Raw genomic sequence first — 25,737 nt, forward strand, 5'->3', positions numbered from 1 at the left:
AGTCCAGAGCTCCAACCACTTGCGTTGCGCATGGTGCAGCACTGGACTGGGGGGACTTGAAGGGGTATGGTCCCAAAAAGTCGCGCAAACCTCAGATCAGGTTGCGCGTGAGACCATACTCCTTAACACAACAAGGTGTTAACAACAACCTTGCGCGGCCTACATCGCTCTACGATTATCCCGTGCGAGGAAATGCACACAACAAACCCAGATATCAGCACTTAACATAAAACAATGGAAGAAATGAGCCACTCGGTAAGGAAGCGCGCGGCTACCTACAGTGGTACACAAGGTACAAGTGGCAGTAAAAGGAGCCAATGAGCGTCTAGCAGGCTCTGGTCAATCGTGCGCCACGATCGCCTGACGAGAAGTACACAAGGACGCCTACATGGCACCAATCAGAGGACGGAGACAACTGTCCCACGATCTCCACTCGTCTGCTGATGACAGAAGGACAACAAGGCCGACAACAATGACACGTGGCTCCAATCAAGGTGCGCCAGCACCAACGAGCATCTAGAAGCCACTAAGCGGTCGACGCCAGTGAGACAAAGAGCATATCCGTTTTGTTGTCCGCTTCTGGCCCAAGGCCCATCAGCCCATAACCCCTCACACCTCTCCGGCTATAAATAGAGACCTTACTTCACAGGTTAAACATTCTATTCTCTGGGCTCTCACTCTTTACACTTAATTACTCTCAAAGCAGTCGCTTATTCTCACGCCGGAGCCTGGTTAAGAGGGAAACCCCCACATTCCCCTCTTAACGAGTAACGGTGTTCTGTTTTGCAGGTTAGATTACCAAGTCGGAGCTTAAATATCTTTAAGAAGATTAACCAACATGAAAGGAACATAAACCATTCTAATTAACTCTCTAATTAGATCACTGTTTCTTCATTTACCATTTTGCAACACCGTCGGAGACCTAGAAGACGACCGGAGCCGTACGGGGATCGACGTGAGTGCTTCCTTATCATTTCGGTATCCGTCATCACGTCTACCACGTCTCTCTCCGCTCTCAGTCGAACCCGCAACTCACAGGAGTTCAAGCTCTCTCCGCAAATCGGAGTTGCCGCAACCGAGTTCGCCAGAACGTCTCGAGTCATCCCTACTGTTTCGGTATAATTTTCTCTTGCATTTGTTTTATTTCCGTTAATCAACATTCGATTCACAGCCATGTTCAAGCTAATTGAAACTTTGATTTTTATACAACTGTTTGTTCGTATGTTTTTTTTAATGGACTAGTTGTTGAGTCGAAGGTGATAACCTACTGAGCATGTTTAACACTATAACATTGATTTTTAAATTCTTTTATAAAAATAAGTATTTTTTTTATTATTATTATTTCCTGTGTTTCTAAAACGTAAGATTAATCCAAATAAATAACAGATTTTCCTAGAACCTTTATAACATATGATAATAATAAGATAAATTATAATTTCTATTTTCATTTTTTTTTTCTTTTTTTTAACTTAACCATAAAAGCTAATAATCACTTTAATACTAATAAATTGTGATAATTCTTTTATAACTATTGTTATTAACTAATTAAGTTAATGGTAAATCATAAGCCATTTAACCTATAAATGTTAACGAGTTCGTTATTTTAATTACCTAGGATAACCATTACGTCCGTTCTCTTGGATTTCTCCAATCTTTACTCGTGCGTTATTACAAGAAACCGCAACGTTATCAATGTGAGTATACTTGATCCCATTTTTATTTTATCAGTTTTGGGTGCAACATGTATTCTATCTAAAAACACACAACGCTTGAAACTTGTTATATGCACACTCTATCCATTTTTAAACATGAAACAATTTTGATGCTTGTTAATCTCGTATGCCATGTAAACTTTTCGTGTCTATATGCTCATTAACCTTGTGAAACTTATTAAACTTCTGAGACTACTGAGACTTATTAAACTTCTGAGACTACTGAGACTTATTAAACTTATGAGACTACTGAGACTTATTAAACTTCTGAGACTTATTAAATCTCCTATTGTATAGGAGTACGCACCGCCCTTGAGTGAGTCTTGGGGCGTGTGCGTTGGAAACTTGGGTTTGACATATAGTGACACTGTTTCAGCATATTAGTAACTTGTATTATGTTGTTCATGTTGGATATGAGTATTTAAACTTTTTATTCTACTTTATGCTATGTATCAAACCTGTATACTCGCCAACTTTTTGTTGATGTTATTTTAATACATGTTGCAGGTTGATTAGTACAAGACTCAAGAAACAAGCTAAGATGGCTTTAGATACCCATTTTAGCAATTAAACAATGTTTGAATCTGTGTTTACTATTTGAAACAGTGTATTATTCTTTAGTTTTAATAAAATGATTTAATTCATATTGTCACATTTAGTGTTATGTTGTTTTGAGCAATTTGTTCGTCTCATCCTGATGTTTCCGCCATTGGTTGGGGTGTGACACCAAACATCAACAACTGATGCCCCTTTTTCTTGGTACTGGGGTCTTCTTCCTTCAACACTTGATAATCTTTTGATGTTACCAGTGGTTAGTACAAACTCACTGGCAGATAACAGAGGTGTTATAGAAGGAATTACCTCCAAGGAAGTCTTATTTATGTAACCACTGTCCAAGTGTAAACCTGTAGGTTCAACACTTGTGGTGGCTGCTTCACTTGGAATACCACCAAGAGTTATGTGTAACTCAAGGGGTGTAACCTCCTCAGGTTGTGTTGGTGGGTTAGCAAAGATTGATACATCAAGCCCAGTCTCTTGTTGAGGTATTTTCTCATGAACAGGTGATTGAGAAGGACTGGTTTGTGCTAGGTTCAAATCCATTGCATCCAACAGCAGTTTGGTGTTTGGTGGAATTGGGAATGTGAAGGTAGGTTTAGAAAGCGGAATTGCCCCGGGTATTGGGCTGTGGAGGATGGAAACGAGTGCTTCCAGAGCCTCATGATGTGGTGACCCTGTGTGTACAACCTGTTCTTTTTGTGAAGAGACAGGAGGAGTTTCAGGTATAGGTTGAGATATTTCGACCAACTGCTGTGAGGAAGTAGCATCAGTGGTTTGTTGTGATTTTTGTGCAATCACAGGCAGTTGCTCTGGTATCTCATCCTCCAGAGTTGCCTTTTTGATGGGTTTGGGGGGGGGGTTGATTTTTCTTTTTCTGTGGTTTTTTGGTGATTTTAGGTGTGGGTTTCAAGACAGTTGTTTGGCTGCCTTGATCACCTTGAGCAGTGGGCTCAGCAGCAGATACCTGAGGAGCAGTGTTTGCTGCTAAAGTCTGCTCAGGCACCTCTGCTTGTGTTTTACAAGGTGCTAACATTCTTGAAAATGTTTCAGCAGTTAAGCTGTTTATTTGAAAAGATTCACCTTGGTTTATTACCACAAAATCATCGTTACTGAACTGTTTCTCAAAATAATAACTTAAAAATCTTGGGAACAGTAAGAATGATTTTGTTTCAACATTTTTAACCAAGTCATTGAAAATTGCCTTGGAGTAGTTAAGATTTTCTCCTTGTAAAATAGCATACCCCAAGTTTTGAATTTTCATTGGTATTTCATTAAAGGAAGTGGTTTTGTTTGAAACACACATGAGAAGGGTATGAAATAAAAATCTGGTTGCAGAAGGGAAGAAACCTTTTTGTAAGGTGTCCCTTTTCATTGTGTTTGCATACCCTCTCTCAATGAAGTCAATTTTTAACTCGTTTTTAGGGAAAGAGTCTTTACCTTGCATATCATCGAGTTGAAAGACTTCAGATATTGATTGCGGTGTTATTCGGACTGCTTTCTTCTGCAGAGTAGAGTTAATGGCTATTACATCTTTTCCTTGTTTTTCAAGGATGCAATTTTTCCAAAACTCTCTCTGAGTTTGTAGGTAAATCGGTGCATCAGCGGTTAACAAAGTTTTGCACTTTGAGGCGTTGAGCAGATCGAGGATAGAATCAAATGTGTCGATGGTACCGGGTTTTGTGAGAAGACCTAGTAGATTATGAGATGGTTTGTGTGGGATTTCAGTGGAGGTAGCCTTTTGAGAGGCCCCTTTAGAAGCTTTTGCGGATGATTTCGATTTTGTCATTTTGAAGATGAGAATCGAAGATGAAATTGTGAAGGAATTTGACGAAATGTGATGGAAACTGCTTTGAGAAGAGAATTTTTGAGAATTCAATTCGACAGTGAAACCTTGTTTGGGTGTTGAAAAGGGGTTTTATAGAAGAAGAGTGAATGCTGACGTGGCAGCAGTTACAAAAGGTCTGACCCCTAAGTACTGCCCGCATGCCATCCTCTGGTGAGGTGAAGGACAGTACTTTTAAACAGTACAGGTTGTGAAAACAACTGGTAAAGACAGTAGTTGTAGTGATAATGGATGACAGTGGATGCTTTTTACCATCAGTAGATAGCCTAGCAGTGGATGCACCACTGATTTTGACCATCAGTGGTTAACCAAAGAAAATGAGAACAGGGGATGACTTTCAGCAGAGGACAGACTTTTGTAGCAGCACAGACTTTTGAACCCATCAGTGGTTATGGCAGACTTTTAGGATTTTAATGAAAAATTCATTTTTAGCTATTTTTAAGGATGGATTTTTGATTTTCTGAAAACATTTTAATGCTTTTATTCATAGAAAAATAGGATTTTGCCTGTTATTCCATGTTGAGCATACCAATCCTAGAGATCAAGCTTTCAAAGGTAGATGTGTCTAATGCTTTGGTTAGTACATCTGCCAGCTGATCCTTAGTTGGAACATGATGCAGAGAAATCAAACCTTTTTCATAGCAATCCCTCACAAAGTGATGTCTGATGTCGATATGTTTGGTGGTTGAATGTGAAACTGGATTTTTGATGATATTTTCTGCTGCCTGGCTGTCCAACATGAGTGGTGTCTTCAAGGCAGTGATACCAAAATCCAGTAACTGATTTTGAAGCCAGAGCAGTTGGGCTGTACAGCTTGCAGCAACTATGTATTCTGCCTCAGCAGTGGATGTGGAAACAGCTGCTTGCTTTTTGCTTTGCCAAGACACTAAGCAATTGCCTAGGAATTGGCACCCTCCTGAAGTGGACTTCCTTGTTTTATCACATCCAGCAAAGTCACTATCTGAGAAACCTGAAAGCTCAATTTTACCATCAGCTGGATACCAGATACCTAGTGTGGGAGCACCTTTGAGGTATCTGAATATCCTTTTTACAGCAATAAGGTTTGACTTTCTAGGGGATGATTGGGATCTTGCACAGACACTTGTTGCAAACATGATATCTGGTCTAGATGCAGTTAGGTACAATAAAGACCCAATCATGCTTCTATATAAGGTCTGATCAACCAAATCCTCCTTTTCTTCAGACATGACCAATTTGTTGGTTGCAATGGGTGTACTACATGGCTTACAATCATCCATATCAAATTTCTTTAAAAGTTCTTTTGCATATTTGCCTTGATGGATGAAAGTGCCATTTTGCAGCTGCTTTACTTGGAGACCAAGAAAGCACTGGAGTTCACCCATTGCACTCATTTCAAACTCAGCTGTCATGAGTTGTCTGAACTCTTCACACATTTTATTACATGTGCTTCTAAAATTAATGTCATCCACATAAATCTGGACAATCATCAAATCCTTTCCTCTCCATTTTAAAAACAGTGTTTTATCAATCCTGCCTCTGGTGAAACCAATGGAAAGTAAAAAGGTAGAAAGAGTTTCATACCAGGCTCTGGGTGCTTGTTTCAAGCCATATAAAGCTTTGTTTAGCTTGTAGACATGATCTGGATAAAATGGATCCTCAAAACCTGGAGGTTGACAGGCATATACCTCTTCTTGAATCTTACCATAGAGGAATGCACATTTTATATCCATTTGGTACACCATGATATTGTGGTTGACAGCAAAGGCAAGAACGAGTCTGATTGCTTCAAGTCTTGCAACAGGAGCAAATGTTTCATCATAATCAATTCCCTCTTCTTGTCTGTAGCCTTGAACCACAAGCCTGGCTTTATTCTTGACAACAATGCCCCTTTCATCAGTTTTGTTTTTGAATACCCACTTTGTGCCAATAGGACTTACATTTTCTGGCAGTGGTACAAGCTCCCACACTTGTTGTCTTCTGAACTGTTGGAGCTCTTCTTGCATGGCCTCTACCCAGCTGTTGTCTTTTAGTGCCTCTTGGTACTTGACTGGCTGATGGAGTGATAGAAAGCCAGCAAAAAGACAAATGTTTTGGGACTGCTTTCTTGTGAGCACCCCTTCATTGATGTTGCCAATGATTTGATCTGGTGGATGAGATTTCAAGAAGATTAGCTCTCCTTGGTAGGGAATGATGGCATTTTGTGGTGAAGGCTGCAGATGTGTATCATCTGAGCTAACCACTGCTGGTGACTTTGATGACCCAGCAGTGGCTTCAAAAGGTGGAGGCATTGGAGGTAAAGGTGTGAACACCTGCTGACTTTGATCTACTGTTTGAGGACTTTTGTCAGCAGTGTTTGATGAGGTGGAAGCAGTGGTTAAGGGGCTACTTTGGTCAACAACTGTTGAGGTAGCAGTGGTTGAGCTTTGACAACTGTTTTGAACAACTGATGCTCCCCCTTTTGAAGCAGACTTTTGAGGAATGATGATTTCATATCCATAGTCTGGTGATGAATCCTCTGATGAACCTGCAGTGTTAGTCTTGACAGCAGTATTTTCAAAAGTGAATTTTTCAAGATCGAACGATTCTGCAGGATTTGCAGGGATTTTCAGTGATGAAAGTTCATTGAACTTTACATTCAAGGTCTCTTCCACTGCTTTGGTCCGTGTATTAAACACTTTGTAGGCCTTAGCAGTGGATGAGTATCCCAGGTGATATCCCATATCGATCTTGGCTGCAAACTTTGAGATAGAATCTTTTAAGTTCAAAATGAAGCATGGGCAACCAAAAACGTTGAAATATGAGATTAATGGCTTTATTTTATACAGAATTTCATAAGCAGTCTTTTTGTGCCTGGAGTTGATTAAAACTCTGTTTTGGACATAGCAAGCAGTGTTTACTGCCTCTGCCCAAAAAGTTAATGGCAAACCTGAATCTGCAAGCATGGTTCTGGCAGCCTCAATCAGTGTTCTGTTCTTTCTTTCAACAACCCCATTTTGCTCTGGTGTTCTAGGAATGCTGTACTGCCTTACAATCCCTTTCTTCACACAGAAGGCATCCAACTCCTTATTATTGAATTCAGTGCCATTGTCACTCCTGAAGACTTTTACTGGAAGGTCAAATTGATTTTCAACCTGTATCACAAAGTCTTGCAAAATACCTGCAGTCTCATCTTTGGAGTGTAAAAAGAAGGTCCATGTAAACCTAGAGAAGTCATCAACAATAACCAAACAGTATCTTTTCTTTCTGAGACTCATGACTTGCACTGGGCCAAACAAATCCATGTGCAGCATTTGCAAACACTGGGTTGTTTTGGACCTTTCAATGGACTTAAAAGAGCTCTTGTGCTGTTTTCCTTTTAAACAGGAAACACAGTGTTCAAGACATGAAAACATTTTTTGTGGTAAGCCTCTTACTAAGCCATTTTTTGAAATTTCATTGATTGTTTTGAGATTTGTGTGTCCCCATCTTTTGTGCCATAACTCTGTCTCTTTGTTAGAGGCAGCTGAGAACAGACAGGCATCAGCTCTGGGACACTCTCTTGACAAGTCAACAACATAAACATTGCCACTTCTTTGAGCAACAAGTTTTGTTAAGCCTTTCTTGATTATTGCTTCAATCTTACTAACCATTTCTGGTCCGACAATCCTACAACAATCCTTTGTGAAGAATGATCCAAACCCTTTATCACTCATTTGAGACACACTCAGGAGGTTGAATTTCAGATTATCAATAAGATTGACATTTTCAAATTTTACATTTCCAGACTTTACAGTACCAGACCCCAGAACTTTTCCCTTACCATTATTACCAAAGGATATATCACCCCCTCCATGAATTTTGAAATCTTGAAGAAGGGCTTTACATCCTGTCATGTGCCTGGAGCCTCCACTATCTACATACCAAAGACTATCTAAGCATGGAGAAGCTCCCTGCACATGAAGTAAAGGATTAGTTCAAAAAGGTTTCCAAAGCCAACAGGGCTTTGGATGGGGTCTCAACAGTGTCTGGGATGGAGGCAGATGCATGAACAGTGGTTAGCTCAGGGGTTTGTACATTTTTGGGAATGTATTTCTCTAACCACTGTTGGGGGTCTTGACCTATCATCTGTTGATAACCAAAAGGATGCCTGTTCACTTTTGGTTTAGAGGGCTTTTTGTAAGTCTCATAAACGTGTGGAATCCTTTGGTATGATGCTTTTTCCTTGCCTTTTCTAAATTGATTGGCTGGAGGTGCATCTGTCACTTGTACATCCCTTTGAACAGATGTTTGGTTCAGCTGTTTTGTGATTGCAGTTTGGACAGGGATGAACAGTGGTTGTTTCTTGGTGAACTTAACAGATGATGCTGATGAACTTAAGGATGTTTTTGCAGTGTACTCTTTCTTCTTTTCATCAAAGTTTTTGAGATACACACATTCCTTAGTTTTGTGGTTATTTTTACCACAGATGGTGCAGCTTACAGCAGGTGAAATGTTGCTTGTTTTGTTTATATCATATGCTTTTAGATGAAAACAATCTTTTGTTAGATGATTCTTATTTTCACAGAATTCACAAAACAAGTTTTTGATCTTTTCTCTTTTCTTTCTTTTCTCAGATTCCTTTGCAACAGAGTTTTGAACCTCTGTTGGGATATCTTTGATAGGAATGACTCTTGCTTTTGGAGCTTTTACACCATCAGTGGTTGTGAAATCCATTGGTTTGAAATTTTCAAGGATATCACACTCATCAGACCATGTGGGTTTAAATTGGTATTTCTCAATTTCCTAAAAAGTTGAGGATCCCACAGATCTTTCCAGAGTAATTTTTTTACCAAGTTTGTCGGTTATTTTAACCTCTTGGCCATTTTTGTTGGTTGGTATGATTTCAGAAGAAACAACTTGCATTGCAGCAGTGCTTGCAATGTCATCATATTTTCTATGACCTATACCAAACTTGACATTGCTTTTAAGCTGTTTCTCAAGCATAACCTCATACCCTTTGCAAGACTCCACCCACCTTTCACAGGTGATCTGGGTAGACTCTAACTCCTTTTTGCAAACTTGGTATTTTTCTACCATAGTTTGGAGTTGAGTTTTGGTTATGCTTTGTTCTTCTTTCAAACTGCTGATCTCTTTATCTTTTTCAGCCAATTTGTTTCTAAGTTCTTTCAATGACTTTTCAAAATTGACCTCATCAGACAAGATTTTATCTCTAAGGTTTTCATTCACCTCTTTAATGTTAGCAAATGCAATAATACAGTTGTCTGAACACAGTTTTTCAATAACTTGAGGTGATACCTTAGCAGCAGCCATCATGGCACAATCACATTGATGATTATCTTCTTCATCAGCTCTCTCTTCTTCATCACCAGCTTTCTTCGGCTCTTCTTCCTCTTCGTCTTCTTTGGACCAAGGGTCGGTGAGTGGTTCAATCAGGGTTTCTGAATTTTCTTCCAGCAGTAGTTCACCAGCAACTGCAGTAACCACTGCTTCAGCAACTTCATCCACTGTTTCAGCACTTAGCTGTTCACCTTCAGCTTCATCCCCTTCTGGTATTGACTCTAATGCCATCAAACAAAATTCATCATTAAAAGCATCATTAGAAGCATATAGAGCAAAATTTTCATCACCAAGCTCTTCAGGCATGCTACTCCAATCAACAAAGCCTTGTGTGAAAAAGCTTTGCTGATCTGGTTGTGTCACAGTTGGAGCAGCTGTTTGAGGTGCAGCAGGTTGCACTTATGCCTGAGAGACAGGGGCTTGAACATACTGAATTTGTGGAACAGTGGTTTGAACATAATGCACTGGCACAGGGGTTGCAGCATAATGAGCAGTGTTAACATGTGCTGCAGGGGCATATTGGGTATAGTGCACAGTGTTTTGTTGTTGTGGTCTAGGATTTGTGCTAGGATGAGTTATTATGGGACGAGTAGTTTGACTCCTACATTCTCTAGCAAAGTGACCTAGCCTACTACAATTGTAACACTTGATTTTCGATTGATCCAACCCCACCCTTAAATTTCCATGAAGCCTGGAAATCCCTGTTCTTTTATAGAATTTGCTTGTTCTTACACTAAGCAAGGCCAACTGATGCAAGATGTCCATCTCCTCTAAGTCAGTGGGATCAAAATGTTGCAAATCATTCAGCTCAAAACACAAATTATCTGACATCTGGTTTTCAGTATTTGCTGTGAAAGCATAATTTGTAGAGTGAGAATCAGAGTTGATGAAGTTACCCCCAGCTGTTACGTCAATAAAATGATCATAACTCTGATCCTTACTACTACTGCCAGATTCTTCTTGACCAAACAGAGCTGTGCTGCCGAATGAATAGTCATCAGCAACTTTACCAGACTCTTGCAACCTCCTTTTTTGGTTCAACTCCCTTTCATAGGTCAGGAGTCTACCATGGAGTTGGGTCAGGGTCAGATCTTCGAATTCAGCTGAATTCCTGGTGACAAAAACAATTGTGTCCCATTTTTCTGGCAATGATCTAAGGAACCTGCTACTTTGGGTTGCATTTGGAAATGTAACTTTAACAAGCCTTAGCTCACTGATGAGACAACTGAAACGTTCAAATTGTTGGGTTAGTGATTCCCCTTTGATGTGACAAAACGTTTCATACTGCTGATTCAGAATTTCCCTATTGTTTTCGATAACCTCCTCTGTTCCTCCGAACTGTTCCTTCAATGCATCCCACAATTCTTTTGCACTGTCATAATGTAACAGTCCAGCATAGATTTCGTTGGGGAGTGTAGAGGCTATGATGCTAAACGCTTTGGCATCCAGTTCAAACTTCTGAAAATCCAATTCAGTGTAATTTTCAGTTGGTTTAGGAACGGATTTTTTGGCGTCCTCTGCGCTTGGCACCATAGGAACATGAGGACCGAAAACGACAGACCTCCAACATCCAATGTTTTGTTGAGTGAGGATGTGACGCATCCTTCGCTCCCAGATGTTGTACTTATTTCTTTTCAGCATAGGTGGTTTAAACAAAGAGCCAATGTTATTTTTATCATCTTGTGATTGCGACATCTTTCTGGTTGTTTTACAGGTACTGATTAATCAACTTTATCGGTGATTAAACCTTACTCTGTTTTTCAACACAACGAGCAAACGATCAGTATCAACAATTTCGAGCTGAACTATTTACGTCAAAATGATTGTTAGATCAAGTTTGACTGTCCTAGCTCTGATACTAATTGATAGGATCTGAGTTTGGATTGATTGTGATTTGTGTTTGAATTTAGATGAACAAATGAAAGAGTAGTGCAGCGGAATTTAATGGAACCAAACTTTTCACAATCAAACAGAAGAAATGCTATCAATCATACATTTTCTAACACTGAATCAAATGATTAAAATTATTTTTAAACTCTGATTACAATGTGTGCATGATATGCAAACTCCCCCTCAGCCTGAGCTCAGTGTTTATTCGTGTAGAAAGAAGATGGTGAATGAGCTAAACAGAACAGTACAGAGTACTGTTCTATTTATAGGCACTTGCAAACCACTGAGCATCAAAGCTGACGTCACCATGAAAGTGACATCTAACCTCCTAACAAACTCTAACCTCTGATCTATACAAACACTGCTATGCTAACTACTGATATTACATTTCAATGCATAAACTAAACATAAACTGCTGCTGCATCCTTCCACTGCTGTGAACCCAGCAGTACTTGTCATGATCAGCAGAGCTTGAATCAAGGCAGTAGATTGAGCAGCAGAGCTTTAGTTCTTCTATCAGACTTTGTCTTGGTCAGCAGTTATAGGTCAGCAGATTGCATGATCAGCAGATAGGAGGTCAGCATATGTTGAAACCACTTTCAAGGGGAGAGACTTGCAACCAGACATCTGCTTATTTTGAATCTACTGTTGTGATCTAGTTTTGGCTTTCGTTATCTGTTCCTTTGGTAGGGTTCAATCCCAACATGAACAGTGCGTGAAACGGTGTTGAGTGTACTGGGTGACCAAGGGTCATCCGATCGGATGACAATCCGGACGGATGGTCATCCGGACGGATGGCCATTCGGTCGGATTGTCATACGTTTAGGATGGATGTGTTTGTGTATGATGTGACTTTGAAGTTTTCGTTGTAGCATTTTAAAAACAGAAAAGTATCTCTACCTTTCAGGTTGTCCGGTCGAACGGTCATCTGGACGGATGGTAATCCGTTCCAGGTGAGATGTTTCCTTAAAGATTCAAGTCTTCTGATAAAATAGTCATTTGATCGGATGGTCATCCGATCGGATGACTATTCGTTGGATCTTTTGAAGTTTTTGAAATTTGTTTAGGTGTTGAAAACCACAAGTCGTCCGATCGGATTGTCATTCGATCGGATGGCTATCTGATCGGACAGCAATCTGTTTGGTAACCTGTTCGCATTGAAATCTGTAAAGTTCACTAAGTTTAGAAAGTTTGCGGTTTGACCGAGACGGTATGACAACATGTCAATCAACGAGAAACCCACCAAGCCCAAGTCACTGTCTGATCAGTTAATTGTTCTTGACGGTTGTTCATGTTCAACCCGTTAAGTCGGTTATCTCGTTGATTGAAATCAGTTCTCCAACCGGCACTTCACTAGAGAATGAGTAGAAGGCATGAATGAGCTCAGATTCTATCAGTTTTGAGTAGAAAAGTTAAGAACATTGAAGAAAAGTGGAAAACAGTTGGAAAATGTTTAGATTATGACGAAATCAGTGTTTAAACATGTTGAAATCTCTTAGATCTGAGTTGTTCCTAGGGGATGAGATCATACTTCGAAGTTCATGAGAACCCGAGATGACGTCATCAACGAACAACCCAAATCAGATGGATTTCATGGTGAAAAGTTAAGATTTGATGGTGAAAATGATGGAGAAGTGTGTGTAGATGATAGAAGTACAAGATTTGAGTTGAAAACTTACAAGAATCGCGAGGAATCGAGAGAAATAGGGCCAAAAGCATGCTAGTCGAACGAGAGAGCTGTCATATCATGAACAGTGATGTGACAGGTGCTATATTTAGGTGAGAGGAGAGAAGACGCGGTGTAGAAGTGCGATCGGAGGGCAATCCGATCAGATGGTCATTCGGACGGATGACCATTCGATCGAATGGTCCTTCGATCGGATGGTTCGAGTGTGTTAGTTTTCGACGTTTCGTTTCGTGCGTTGAGCGTTGCGATGCGTTTAAGTGAGTGTCGAATAAGCGATGCGATAGATTTAGATAATTGTTACACAAATAACATAACTAACATACAACAACCTAAGTAACTTGCGTTTCCAGTTCGCGATGAGATTGCGTTGTGATAGAGTTGCGATTGCGATTGTGTTTGCGATTAATCACCTCAAACATATAATAAACATGCACAAGTAACACATAATAGCAAACACATGTAAAACAATATCCAGAACATGCGATTCAGGTTGCGATGCGACTGCGATGAGATAGCGATAAATAGATTAGCGATTAATAGCGATTAAACTGCGATTATTAGCATTTACTCCACATAATACAGCTAAAGTAACATAAATTAAAGTATCGATTTAACAAGTCAAGGAGTACAGTGATACGTGGTTGAAAACAGGTGTTCGTTATTGCGTAACTTTGTGTTTTTACAAAAGTTTCAATCTTGAATGGCCTACTTTTAATAAGATTTGTGTTATACAGGTTTAACGAAGTTTAAGGAGATTTTCGGGAGCTTTACGGGTCACCGGGTCGAAAACCGGAGCACCGGAACGCGTCACGGGTCAACCGGGAGTGTTGGGAGCGAAAAACAGAAATCTCGCAAACGACAGCCCGTCGCCGACGTGTGACAACTCGAATTTCTAAGATTGATTTCATACGTATTACACGAGCATGTGTTTGACTAATTACTTAATTGCACATTGGATTGATATGAAAGTATATATATATGTTGATTGCCTGATTGTGCATAATTGTTTGATCGTGTATAATGGGTTCCATATTGTGAAACTTGTACTGTATGTTAGCTAGTTAGTGTGAATCATGGCCCAACCTACGAAGGATGTTCCACGAAACATGATGCATGAATCGAAGGATGTCGAAACATATGAAGGACTCGAAACATATCCTTCGCACTCGAAACATATCCTTCGATATGTTTCGGCCCAGTCTTTCAATTTGGGCCTTGGCCCACTGCCGATTTAATATAAGTTGGATTAGAAACTTTACGTAATAACATTTTTGATCGGCAAAACCCTAGAGCTTTCGGTTCCCTTGTGTGTGTGACGGCATATAGCAGACCTACACTCTGTTCAAAGGATTTCATTACGTAATCCAGATTTCCGGTTAGTATGTGATGCTTTATGTGTATATGATCTCGTGATTTTTCCAGTTGTCTCGCAATATGTTTGTATGTTAAACAGACACGTATGTTAATCGAATATGAATGTTAATCGGATATAGATGCTAATCGGATATATTATGATGATGTTGATTATGGTAAACGAAAACGAAACAAGTGAACACGGTTTGGTTAGTTTAAACGCAAAGATCTAAACCTGCTATCAATTAGGATCTTTGGTATTCTGTTCGGATTATTAATTAATATTACAGATCGATTGTAGTGAGGAATCGTGCTTGTATGATACTCGTTATGTAGATGTACTGTTAAGAATTGGTACTTGTTGTGATTTGTTTGGACATGCATGATAGATGATGATTGTTATGATGATGACGGCTGTAGATGATTAGGGTTTCTGTTTCTGTATTTGGCTGCATGATATCCGTAACTGATGGTGATCAAACGTAACTGTTAATTGTCGAAAGATGTTGCTACCCGAAACATAGTTGTTGTCGAAGGATGCTTGTTAGTCGAACCATAAATTTGACCGAAAGATACTAGTTTGACCGAACCATTATTGGACCGAAAGATAGTTGGACCGAAAGATAGGTTGGCCGAAAGATGACATAGGATTCGGAACATAACATTGGTCCGAAGGATAATTGTGATTACTGTTGTCGAAAGATAGTGACTGGATTCGAAGGATGTTAGGGATTATGAACATACTTTGACTGATTGATTATATGCTGGATTATTTGACATGCCATGCTAGAGATGAATGTTAGCATCTGTATTCGTGCAAGGTGAAATAATACGTGTGTGTTGTTATGCAACTGACTGTTATGTGAACATTAACTGCATGCGTACAATTGTGAACATGAACTGATTTGTTATACGTGCATACACTAGGACGTGATTAATTACTTGTGAGTGCATAACTTAGCATACCGAGCAAACCGAGGTGAGTTCATACTCCTACTAAGGCATGGGATTCCCGGGTCGTGGGAATGGGTTAAAGGTTATTATTGAAAGGAACGTACTAATGCTTTACTAGACTATCACCTATCATGTCCTCGGATGTCAGGACGGTTACGTAGGTTGGGATAACACCTACGGGTTCACATGCCATTCTATCCTCGGTTACGAAGGATACGCACGTAAAACCTACGTGTACGCATTACTTACCCCTATCCTCAGGTTACGAAGGATACGTGCGTAAAACCTACGCACACTTTATACACACTTCTGTTCTCGGACGAAGAACAGGGATAATAATACGAATAGTCTAGTGGTAACTTAACATGGGAAGCCCCCACCAGCATAACTTACTATTGGCCCTGTAGAGCCACCTGTTACTTACTGTTACACATTTACTTACTGTGAACTCGCTCAACTAGTTTGTTGACCAGTCTATTACATGCCTTGCAGATCGTTAGGTACTTGGAGCTTGCACTGGAGAAGCGGGTCGTTGTGGACAAGGATTCGTGGTTTCTATGCTGAACTATTATAACATTTGAACTATTTACTATTGTTGGATTATTACTATGCTTCCGCTACACTTTAAAACAATAACATGTTTTGAACACCTTTTGTATTGAACGGATGGTTTTCCTTTATCTTACTTAATACTATATGCATGTTCAATATGATTGGTGGCTTGATCCTGGTCAGTCACGCTCCCAAGCGGTGATACTCCGCAGGTGGATTTTGGGGGTGTGACAGATTGGTATCAGAGCCATTGGTTATAGAGAACTTGGTTTTAATATGGGAAAACGTTTTTATTAAAACCAGACTATAACCCGAACAGTGCTCTCAACGATCCACAACGACGCTTCGCTCCACGTGCAAGACTCAACTTCCTAGGTAATAAGGTTTATGTTTATTGCCTACATGCTAGAATTTGCATAGAACTTTGCTCATAGTATGCTTACATTACTTGCTCACAACTTGTCATTGCATGAGAATACTTATGTGCTTACACTCTTCTGTCATCGCACTATTCGCGAACCTTTCTCACTTATGTTGCCTTTGATGTGAAGATCAATGGCCGCACGAATTACCATGACTCAAGCCCAGCTAGAGGCTCTCGTTGCTGCGGCAGTTGCAGCCGCCCAAGCAGGTAGTATATCCTGCGGTATAGATTCATACAAGGATCTTTAGATCCTACAATAATTCTCGTATTTAACCTTGTCCTATTCGTACACAATAGGTCAACCCGCTCAGCAACAACCTGCGTGTACCTTCAAGACTTTCATGGACTGTCGTCCTAGCTCGTTCAGTGGCACGGAAGGGGCAGTCGGACTCCTCCACTGGTTTGAAAAACTCGAGTCGGTTTTCGAAATGTGTGAATGCCCTGAGGCTCGCAGGGTGAAGTTCGCCACTGGCACACTTGAAGGGATTGCGCTCACTTGGTGGAACGCACAAGTGCAGATCTTAGGGTTGGCAGCTGCTAACGCCACACCCTGGAATGAATTCAAAGAACTGATCAAGAGGGAATACTGCACTAGAGAAGACATTCACAAGTTGGAGGACGAGTTGTATAACTTGAAAATGGTTGGTTCGGAAATTGAAGCTTACACCAAGAGATCGAATGAGTTGGCTGTGCTGTGCCCAACTATGGTAGATCCTCCATACAAGCGAATTGAGTTGTATCTCAAGGGGCTCGCGTCAGAGATTCAGAGCCACGTAACGTCGGCTAACCTCAACAACATCCAGGAAATCCAGCGTCTCGCTCATCGCATCACAGATCAGGCAGTAGACCAGGGCAAACTGCCAAAGCGTATCAGTGCTACCGCTACCGCTACTGCTACTACTACACTTGCTACTCCCAGCGAAAGTAAGAGAAAATGGGAGGGGGATTCTAGCAAGGGATCAGCATCGGTACAATCACAGTCTCAGCAGCGAAAGACGGATAGTTACCAAAGTCCCAGTCAGCACTCATCGAGCAGCCACAGACAGGGAGGGTATCGAGGAAACCTTCCAAAGTGTAACAACTGCAACAGGCATCACAGCGGCCAGTGCAATAAGGGCCGTTGTCAAAGGTGTTTAAAGATGGGTCACGAGGCCAAAGATTGTAGAAGCGCTCGCCCTGCAAATCAGAATCAGCAGTCTCAGCAACCAGCTCCACAGAATCAGCAGAATCAGCAACAGGGCAACAGGGGGTGTTATAAGTGTGGGGCTGAAGGTCACTTCAAACGCGATTGCCCACAGTTGAACCAGAACCGTAACAACAACAACCAGGGCAACGGGAATAACAACAATCAGGGTAATGGTAACAACAACAACGGCAATGAAGCTCGAGGTCGTGCTTTTGTGTTGGGTCGAGGAGATGCAGTGAATGATCCTAACGTAGTTATGGGTAAGTTCCTTCTCGACGATATTTACGTTACTGTCTTATTTGATTCAGGTGCTGATACAAGTTATATGTCCATGAAAATGAGTAACTTATTAAAACGTACACCAACACCCCTAGACACTAAACACGTCGTAGAACTAGCAAATGGCAAAAGTGTAGAAGCCGCTCATGTAGTCAAGGGTTGTAGCATTGTTCTGGCGGGTCAGACTTTCCCGATAGATCTTATACCCATAGTCTTGGGTAGCTTCGACGTCGTCATCGGCATGGATTGGTTATCTCAACATCACGCAGAGATCTTATGCAAGGAAAAAGTTATTCGTATTCCTCGCTTCAGTCAAGAACCTCTCGAAGTACAAGGTGACAAAAGTGGTGCTGTGGTTGGCATCATCTCTTACTTGAAGGCGCAGAAATGTTTACGAAAGGGGCATACTGCCATTCTGGCTCTCGTTACGGATGCATCAGCAAAGGAAAAGAAGCTGGAGGATATCCCAGTTGTACGTGACTTCCCTCAGGTGTTTCCTGAAGGTTTACCAGGCTTACCGCCTCATCGCCAAGTCGAGTTTCAGATCGAATTGGCACCTGGAGCAGCACCAATAGCCCGCGCACCATATCGTTTAGCTCCAACCGAACTGGAAGAACTGTCGAAACAGCTGCAAGAGCTCTTGGAAAAGGGCTTTATTCGTCCAAGCTCTTCGCCTTGGGGAGCTCCAGTGTTATTTGTGAAGAAGAAAGACGGTACGTTCAGGATGTGTATCGACTACCGTGAACTCAACAAGGTGACGGTGAAGAACCGTTATCCTCTTCCACGCATAGATGACTTATTCGACCAGTTGCAAGGGTCGTGTTACTATTCCAAGATCGATTTGAGGTCAGGGTATCATCAGCTGAGAGTCCGGGATGAGGACGTCTCCAAAACTGCTTTCAGAACTCGTTATGGTCACTACGAGTTTCTGGTCATGCCATTCGGGCTTACAAACGCACCTGCAGTCTTCATGGATCTCATGAACAGGGTGTGCAAACCGTATCTCGACAAGTTCGTCATCGTTTTCATCGACGACATTTTGATTTACTCCAAGAGTCAGGAGGAGCATGAGCAGCATCTACGTATTATCTTGGAACTTCTTCGAAAAGAGCAACTGTACGCAAAGTTTTCAAAATGCGACTTCTGGCTTCGTGAAGTCCACTTCTTAGGCCATGTGGTAAACAAGGATGGGATTCATGTCGATCCATCCAAGGTTGATTCGATCAGAAACTGGCCAGCACCACGTACACCGACAGAAATACGCCAATTCTTGGGTTTGGCAGGTTACTACAGGCGATTTATTAAAGACTTCTCCAAGATCGCGCAACCACTCACTATGCTTACACAGAAAGGTGTCGTTTACAGATGGGGTAATACACAGGAGACCGCTTTCCAGTACTTAAAGGATAGGCTTTGCAGCGCGCCTATCCTCTCACTGCCCGAGGGCACGGATGACTTCGTGGTTTATTGTGACGCATCAATACAAGGGCTTGGTTGTGTATTGATGCAACGGGATAAAGTTATCGCATACGCCTCTCGGCAACTCAAGGTTCATGAACGGAATTATACGACGCACGATTTAGAGCTGGGAGCTGTTGTTTTCGCGCTTAAGATATGGCGACACTACCTGTACGGTACCAGGTGCACGATTTACACCGATCACAGGAGTCTCGAGCATATCCTTAAGCAAAAGGATTTGAATATGCGTCAACGAAGATGGGTTGAACTACTGAACGACTACGAATGCGCCATCAAGTATCATCCAGGCAAGGCCAATGTTGTGGCTGATGCCCTCAGTCGGAAAGACTCTCTACCTAAGCGCGTGCGAGCGCTACAGCTTACCATTCAGTCCAGTCTTCCTGCACAGATACGAGCTGCTCAGTTAGAAGCACTGAAACCCGAAAACGTCAAAGCTGAAGCCTTACGCGGTTCAAGGCAACGCATGGAACAAAAGGAAGACGGTGCTTACTATGTAACGGGGCGTATTTGGGTCCCACTCTATGGCGGATTACGTCAACTGGTAATGGATGAAGCTCACAAGTCTCGCTATTCGGTACATCCAGGGTCGGATAAAATGTACCACGACATCAGCACTACTTATTGGTGGCCTAGTATGAAGGCTCACATCGCTACGTACGTTGGAAAATGCTTAACCTGTGCGAGAGTCAAGGTTGAATACCAGAAACCAGCCGGTCTACTTCAGCAGCCCAAGATACCGCAGTGGAAATGGGAAGAAATTTCCATGGATTTCGTTACGGGCTTACCTAGATCCCAGCGTGGGAATGACACTATTTGGGTAATCGTTGATCGACTCACAAAGTCTGCTCACTTTTTGGCTATCAAAGAAACGGATAAGTTTTCTACTTTAGCAGACATTTACTTGAAGGAAGTTGTTTCGAGGCACGGAGTGCCCACCTCTATTATTTCGGATCGCGATGCACGATTCACGTCAGAGCTTTGGCAAGCAATGCACAAATCCTTCGGCTCACGATTAGACATGAGCACAGCATATCATCCTCAGACGGATGGACAGACTGAGCGAACTATTCAAACTCTAGAAGACATGCTTCGAGCGTGTGTTATCGATTTCGGCAACGGCTGGGAAAAGCACCTCCCTTTGGTGGAGTTCTCGTACAATAACAGTTACCATACCAGCATTCAAGCCGCTCCATTTGAGGCATTGTACGGACGTAAATGCCGGTCACCTCTCTGTTGGGCAGAGGTGGGGGATAGTCAAATTACGGGTCCAGATATTGTTGTGGACGCCACAGAAAAGATAGCACAGATACGACAACGCATGGCGGCAGCACGCGACCGTCAGAAAGCCTACGCGGACAAGCGTAGAAAGCCATTGGAATTTGAGGTCGGGGACCGGGTTTTATTGAAAGTTTCACCCTGGAAGGGTGTGGTTCGTTTTGGTAAAAGAGGCAAATTGAATCCGCGGTACGTCGGACCATTCGAAATCTTAGAAAAGATTGGCAAAGTAGCCTACAGATTAAACCTACCTCCTGAACTCGGTGCAGTTCACAATGTATTTCACGTGTCGAATCTGAAGAAATGCCTATCAGATGAGACCCTTATAGTTCCTTTTAAGGAACTCACTATCGACGAGCGGTTGCAGTTCGTCGAGGAACCAGTTGAAATCACGGACCGGGATGTTAAGGTCCTCAAACACAAGAGAATCCCTCTTGTTCGAGTTCGTTGGAACTCCCAGCGTGGCCCGGAGTATACATGGGAACGCGAAGACCAGATGAAAGAAAAGTACCCCCAGCTATTCGAACCCAATGCATCCACTTCTGAGGCTGAAGCTACTACTACTGAATTTCGGGACGAAATTCCAAATCAACGGGGGGATGATGTGACACCCCAGGAAAACCGGTGAACTATGTAACTTGCCTAGCTACCTCAGTAAGTGCGTACCAAATTTCGGGACGAAATTTCTTTCAAGTTGGGGATAATGTGACAACTCGAATTTCTAAGATTGATTTCATACGTATTACACGAGCATGTGTTTGACTAATTACTTAATTGCACATTGGATTGATATGAAAGTATATATATATGTTGATTGCCTGATTGTGCATAATTGTTTGATCGTGTATAATGGGTTCCATATTGTGAAACTTGTACTGTATGTTAGCTAGTTAGTGTGAATCATGGCCCAACCTACGAAGGATGTTCCACGAAACATGATGCATGAATCGAAGGATGTCGAAACATATGAAGGACTCGAAACATATCCTTCGCACTCGAAACATATCCTTCGATATGTTTCGGCCCAGTCTTTCAATTTGGGCCTTGGCCCACTGCCGATTTAATATAAGTTGGATTAGAAACTTTACGTAATAACATTTTTGATCGGCAAAACCCTAGAGCTTTCGGTTCCCTTGTGTGTGTGACGGCATATAGCAGACCTACACTCTGTTCAAAGGATTTCATTACGTAATCCAGATTTCCGGTTAGTATGTGATGCTTTATGTGTATATGATCTCGTGATTTTTCCAGTTGTCTCGCAATATGTTTGTATGTTAAACAGACACGTATGTTAATCGAATATGAATGTTAATCGGATATAGATGCTAATCGGATATATTATGATGATGTTGATTATGGTAAACGAAAACGAAACAAGTGAACACGGTTTGGTTAGTTTAAACGCAAAGATCTAAACCTGCTATCAATTAGGATCTTTGGTATTCTGTTCGGATTATTAATTAATATTACAGATCGATTGTAGTGAGGAATCGTGCTTGTATGATACTCGTTATGTAGATGTACTGTTAAGAATTGGTACTTGTTGTGATTTGTTTGGACATGCATGATAGATGATGATTGTTATGATGATGACGGCTGTAGATGATTAGGGTTTCTGTTTCTGTATTTGGCTGCATGATATCCGTAACTGATGGTGATCAAACGTAACTGTTAATTGTCGAAAGATGTTGCTACCCGAAACATAGTTGTTGTCGAAGGATGCTTGTTAGTCGAACCATAAATTTGACCGAAAGATACTAGTTTGACCGAACCATTATTGGACCGAAAGATAGTTGGACCGAAAGATAGGTTGGCCGAAAGATGACATAGGATTCGGAACATAACATTGGTCCGAAGGATAATTGTGATTACTGTTGTCGAAAGATAGTGACTGGATTCGAAGGATGTTAGGGATTATGAACATACTTTGACTGATTGATTATATGCTGGATTATTTGACATGCCATGCTAGAGATGAATGTTAGCATCTGTATTCGTGCAAGGTGAAATAATACGTGTGTGTTGTTATGCAACTGACTGTTATGTGAACATTAACTGCATGCGTACAATTGTGAACATGAACTGATTTGTTATACGTGCATACACTAGGACGTGATTAATTACTTGTGAGTGCATAACTTAGCATACCGAGCAAACCGAGGTGAGTTCATACTCCTACTAAGGCATGGGATTCCCGGGTCGTGGGAATGGGTTAAAGGTTATTATTGAAAGGAACGTACTAATGCTTTACTAGACTATCACCTATCATGTCCTCGGATGTCAGGACGGTTACGTAGGTTGGGATAACACCTACCGGTTCACATGCCATTCTATCCTCGGTTACGAAGGATACGCACGTAAAACCTACGTGTACGCATTACTTACCCCTATCCTCAGGTTACGAAGGATACGTGCGTAAAACCTACGCACACTTTATACACACTTCTGTTCTCGGACGAAGAACAGGGATAATAATACGAATAGTCTAGTGGTAACTTAACATGGGAAGCCCCCACCAGCATAACTTACTATTGGCCCTGTAGAGCCACCTGTTACTTACTGTTACACATTTACTTACTGTGAACTCGCTCAACTAGTTTGTTGACCAGTCTATTACATGCCTTGCAGATCGTTAGGTACTTGGAGCTTGCACTGGAGAAGCGGGTCGTTGTGGACAAGGATTCGTGGTTTCTATGCTGAACTATTATAACATTTGAACTATTTACTATTGTTGGATTATTACTATGCTTCCGCTACACTTTAAAACAATAACATGTTTTGAACACCTTTTGTATTGAACGGATGGTTTTCCTTTATCTTACTTAATACTATATGCATGTTCAATATGATTGGTGGCTTGATCCTGGTCAGTCACGCTCCCAAGCGGTGATACTCCGCAGGTGGATTTTGGGGGTGTGACACGACGGGGCCCAGGCCGTCGGCGACGCCCTCCAGAAACAACCGTCGGCACAGAAACCCCGTATCCAGTTAATCGCGTCGGACGGAGTCAGCAAAACCAAAGCCCGTCGCCGACGGGTTGAAGGCCGTCGGCGACGGCTTGTCAAATCCTGAAACGCGATTATTGTTGATTTGAGGGTTAAACTCGAATCCTATTGGCTGGGGGCATGGATTTTCATAAGTTACACCTTGGGTTGAGTTTGAAATCATTTTTTGGAGCCTAATTGAGATATCTATCACCTACCATTCCATCTCTAATCCATATCTCAATCTCCACAACCCGGATTCATCATCAAGAATCAAGAATCATCTACCATCATCATTCACTCACCATCCAAAACCCTAATTCTCCATTTCATGATCCATCTCATTATCATCATCCATAAACCCCAATCATCCATCATTCCTTCATCCTTCAAGCTTCAAGATGACTTCATCCGCGTTCCAATCATCCGGTGATCAAGCTTCTTCAACCATGAGCGGCTAATCATCTCGGTTTCACCCCGGTGTAGGTAGTCGTTAATTTTAGTGTTTCGAATTGTTCTTATTTCAACTTAGTGATAATTTGTGTTTGGTTTATGAAACTTTTTACTATAGTATTACCTTTGCTACGAATTTGTGAATTGTTGAACGATGTTAAAAGTTATGACTTTGCGAAATGGTGATATGTAATTGTACATTGTCGTTGTTAGGATTTACTTGTGTTGATTACAAAGTGTCTTTTTGTCCGTTCTTCGGGACGCTGATAGCTAGTAGTACCTAAGTCACGGTACACTAAATCCGTTAATCGAATGGATTTGAGTTGAGACTAAAACTTGTAGAAATCCTAGGTTAACAATTACCGAAACCGGGCGTGATTCCTTTTTATTATTATTGTTCGAGTAACCATTTTTCTTGCAATCGTTAATTAGTAGTTGTTAATCATTCTCATCAATTCATTTAGTTAAAAATCATATCTCTCAATTAAACGAAAACACAAAATTATTCTAGCAAGCTTCATATATTGTGACACTTTTGATAATTCAATCGAATCCACACACAAACCACATACTCTTCGTGGTTCAACCCCTTGCTACCACTAGCAATTTGTTAAGGGTAAATAGGGCTTATAAATCTTATCTTTGACCGGAGCGCGACACTCCGATCAAATTTTGGCGCCGTTGCCGGGGAGTGCGTGCGCTTTGTGTTTGGATATTGTTTGAATTTGCGTGATTATCTGTTTAAATTGTTTAGCTTTCTTTTCGTACTTGTCTTTTTCCTTGTTACGCGGGGTGTGTTACTTGTGCAGGTTACAGGTAGTGCATGCATACGCGTAACTCCGGGAGGACTTCACCTTTAGTCTACGAACCAGAAATCGAAAGAGTCGTAAGAAGAAACCTAGCAAGCCGGTTGGAAGCAACTCTTGCTTCTAATCAAACCAAACAAACACCACCACTCACACCGACCATTGAAACCGATTCAATGGCGAACCACAATTCCAATCAAAACTTCAACTCCAACCAAAACCTCAATCCAAATCAATTTCAATCCCGAGGAAACTTTCATCCCGCCCAAAACACTTAACCTATACCTCAAGAGAAACCGGGTGGTAACGTCAACGCTAGACCACCCACACCACCTTTCAGAAATCAAAATCCTAATAACACCCAACGAACACCCCAACAACAAACCCTTCATCGACAAGCGTCTTTACCCATCAACCTTGATGATCGGAATGTCAACTCCAATCGTAGAGGTAATCGAGATCGCGGCAATCCCGCGGATGAAGACCCATTTTTCAATATCGACGACTTGAGGAATGCAATCCCTGATGATGAACCTTATAGTGTTCCCGGTTATCAATCGCTGGAACATGTAAGCATTCATACAGAAAACTCGGATGATGGTGGTTATTATGATGATCGAGTGGACGATGATGAAGATTGGGGATATATCAATCAGGGTAATGGCTACCATGCAAGAGGGTACGAAGATGAAGATTTTGGCTATCAAAATGCCAACTACGTAGGGGAGGACGATTATGGTCATGGGAATAGAAGGAATGGTGGTTATGAGAATAACCGCCAACCACAAAATAACAACCAAAGGAATCGAAATGACGGGTATTACAATAACAATAATAATGGCAACCCTAATCGGATTCCTCGTTTTGTGGGGGGTGGCAATCAAAGAGGTAACCAAGGTAGGAATCAAGTAAGGGGTGAGAGAAGGGATGAGAGATGAGATGAAAGAAGGAATAAGAGAAGAGATGATAGGAGGGATAACCGGAGAATGGATGATCAAGAAGTT

General features: G+C 41.5%; 1 protein-coding gene across 1 annotated transcript; it reads left to right on the forward strand.

The window, feature by feature from the left end:
• Positions 1-234: 234 nt before the first annotated feature.
• On the forward strand, positions 235-25,671 carry LOC110882262 (probable serine/threonine-protein kinase clkA). Its single transcript, XM_022130331.1, has 2 exons — positions 235-292; positions 25,025-25,671. Exons 1-2 carry the CDS (start codon positions 235-237, stop codon positions 25,669-25,671), a joined length of 705 nt encoding a protein of 234 aa, XP_021986023.1.
• The last annotated feature ends 66 nt before the right edge of the window (positions 25,672-25,737 follow it).

The sequence above is a fragment of the Helianthus annuus genome, chromosome 10 (genome assembly GCF_002127325.2).
Source record: "Helianthus annuus cultivar XRQ/B chromosome 10, HanXRQr2.0-SUNRISE, whole genome shotgun sequence".
Taxonomy (NCBI): Eukaryota; Viridiplantae; Streptophyta; class Magnoliopsida; order Asterales; family Asteraceae; genus Helianthus; species Helianthus annuus.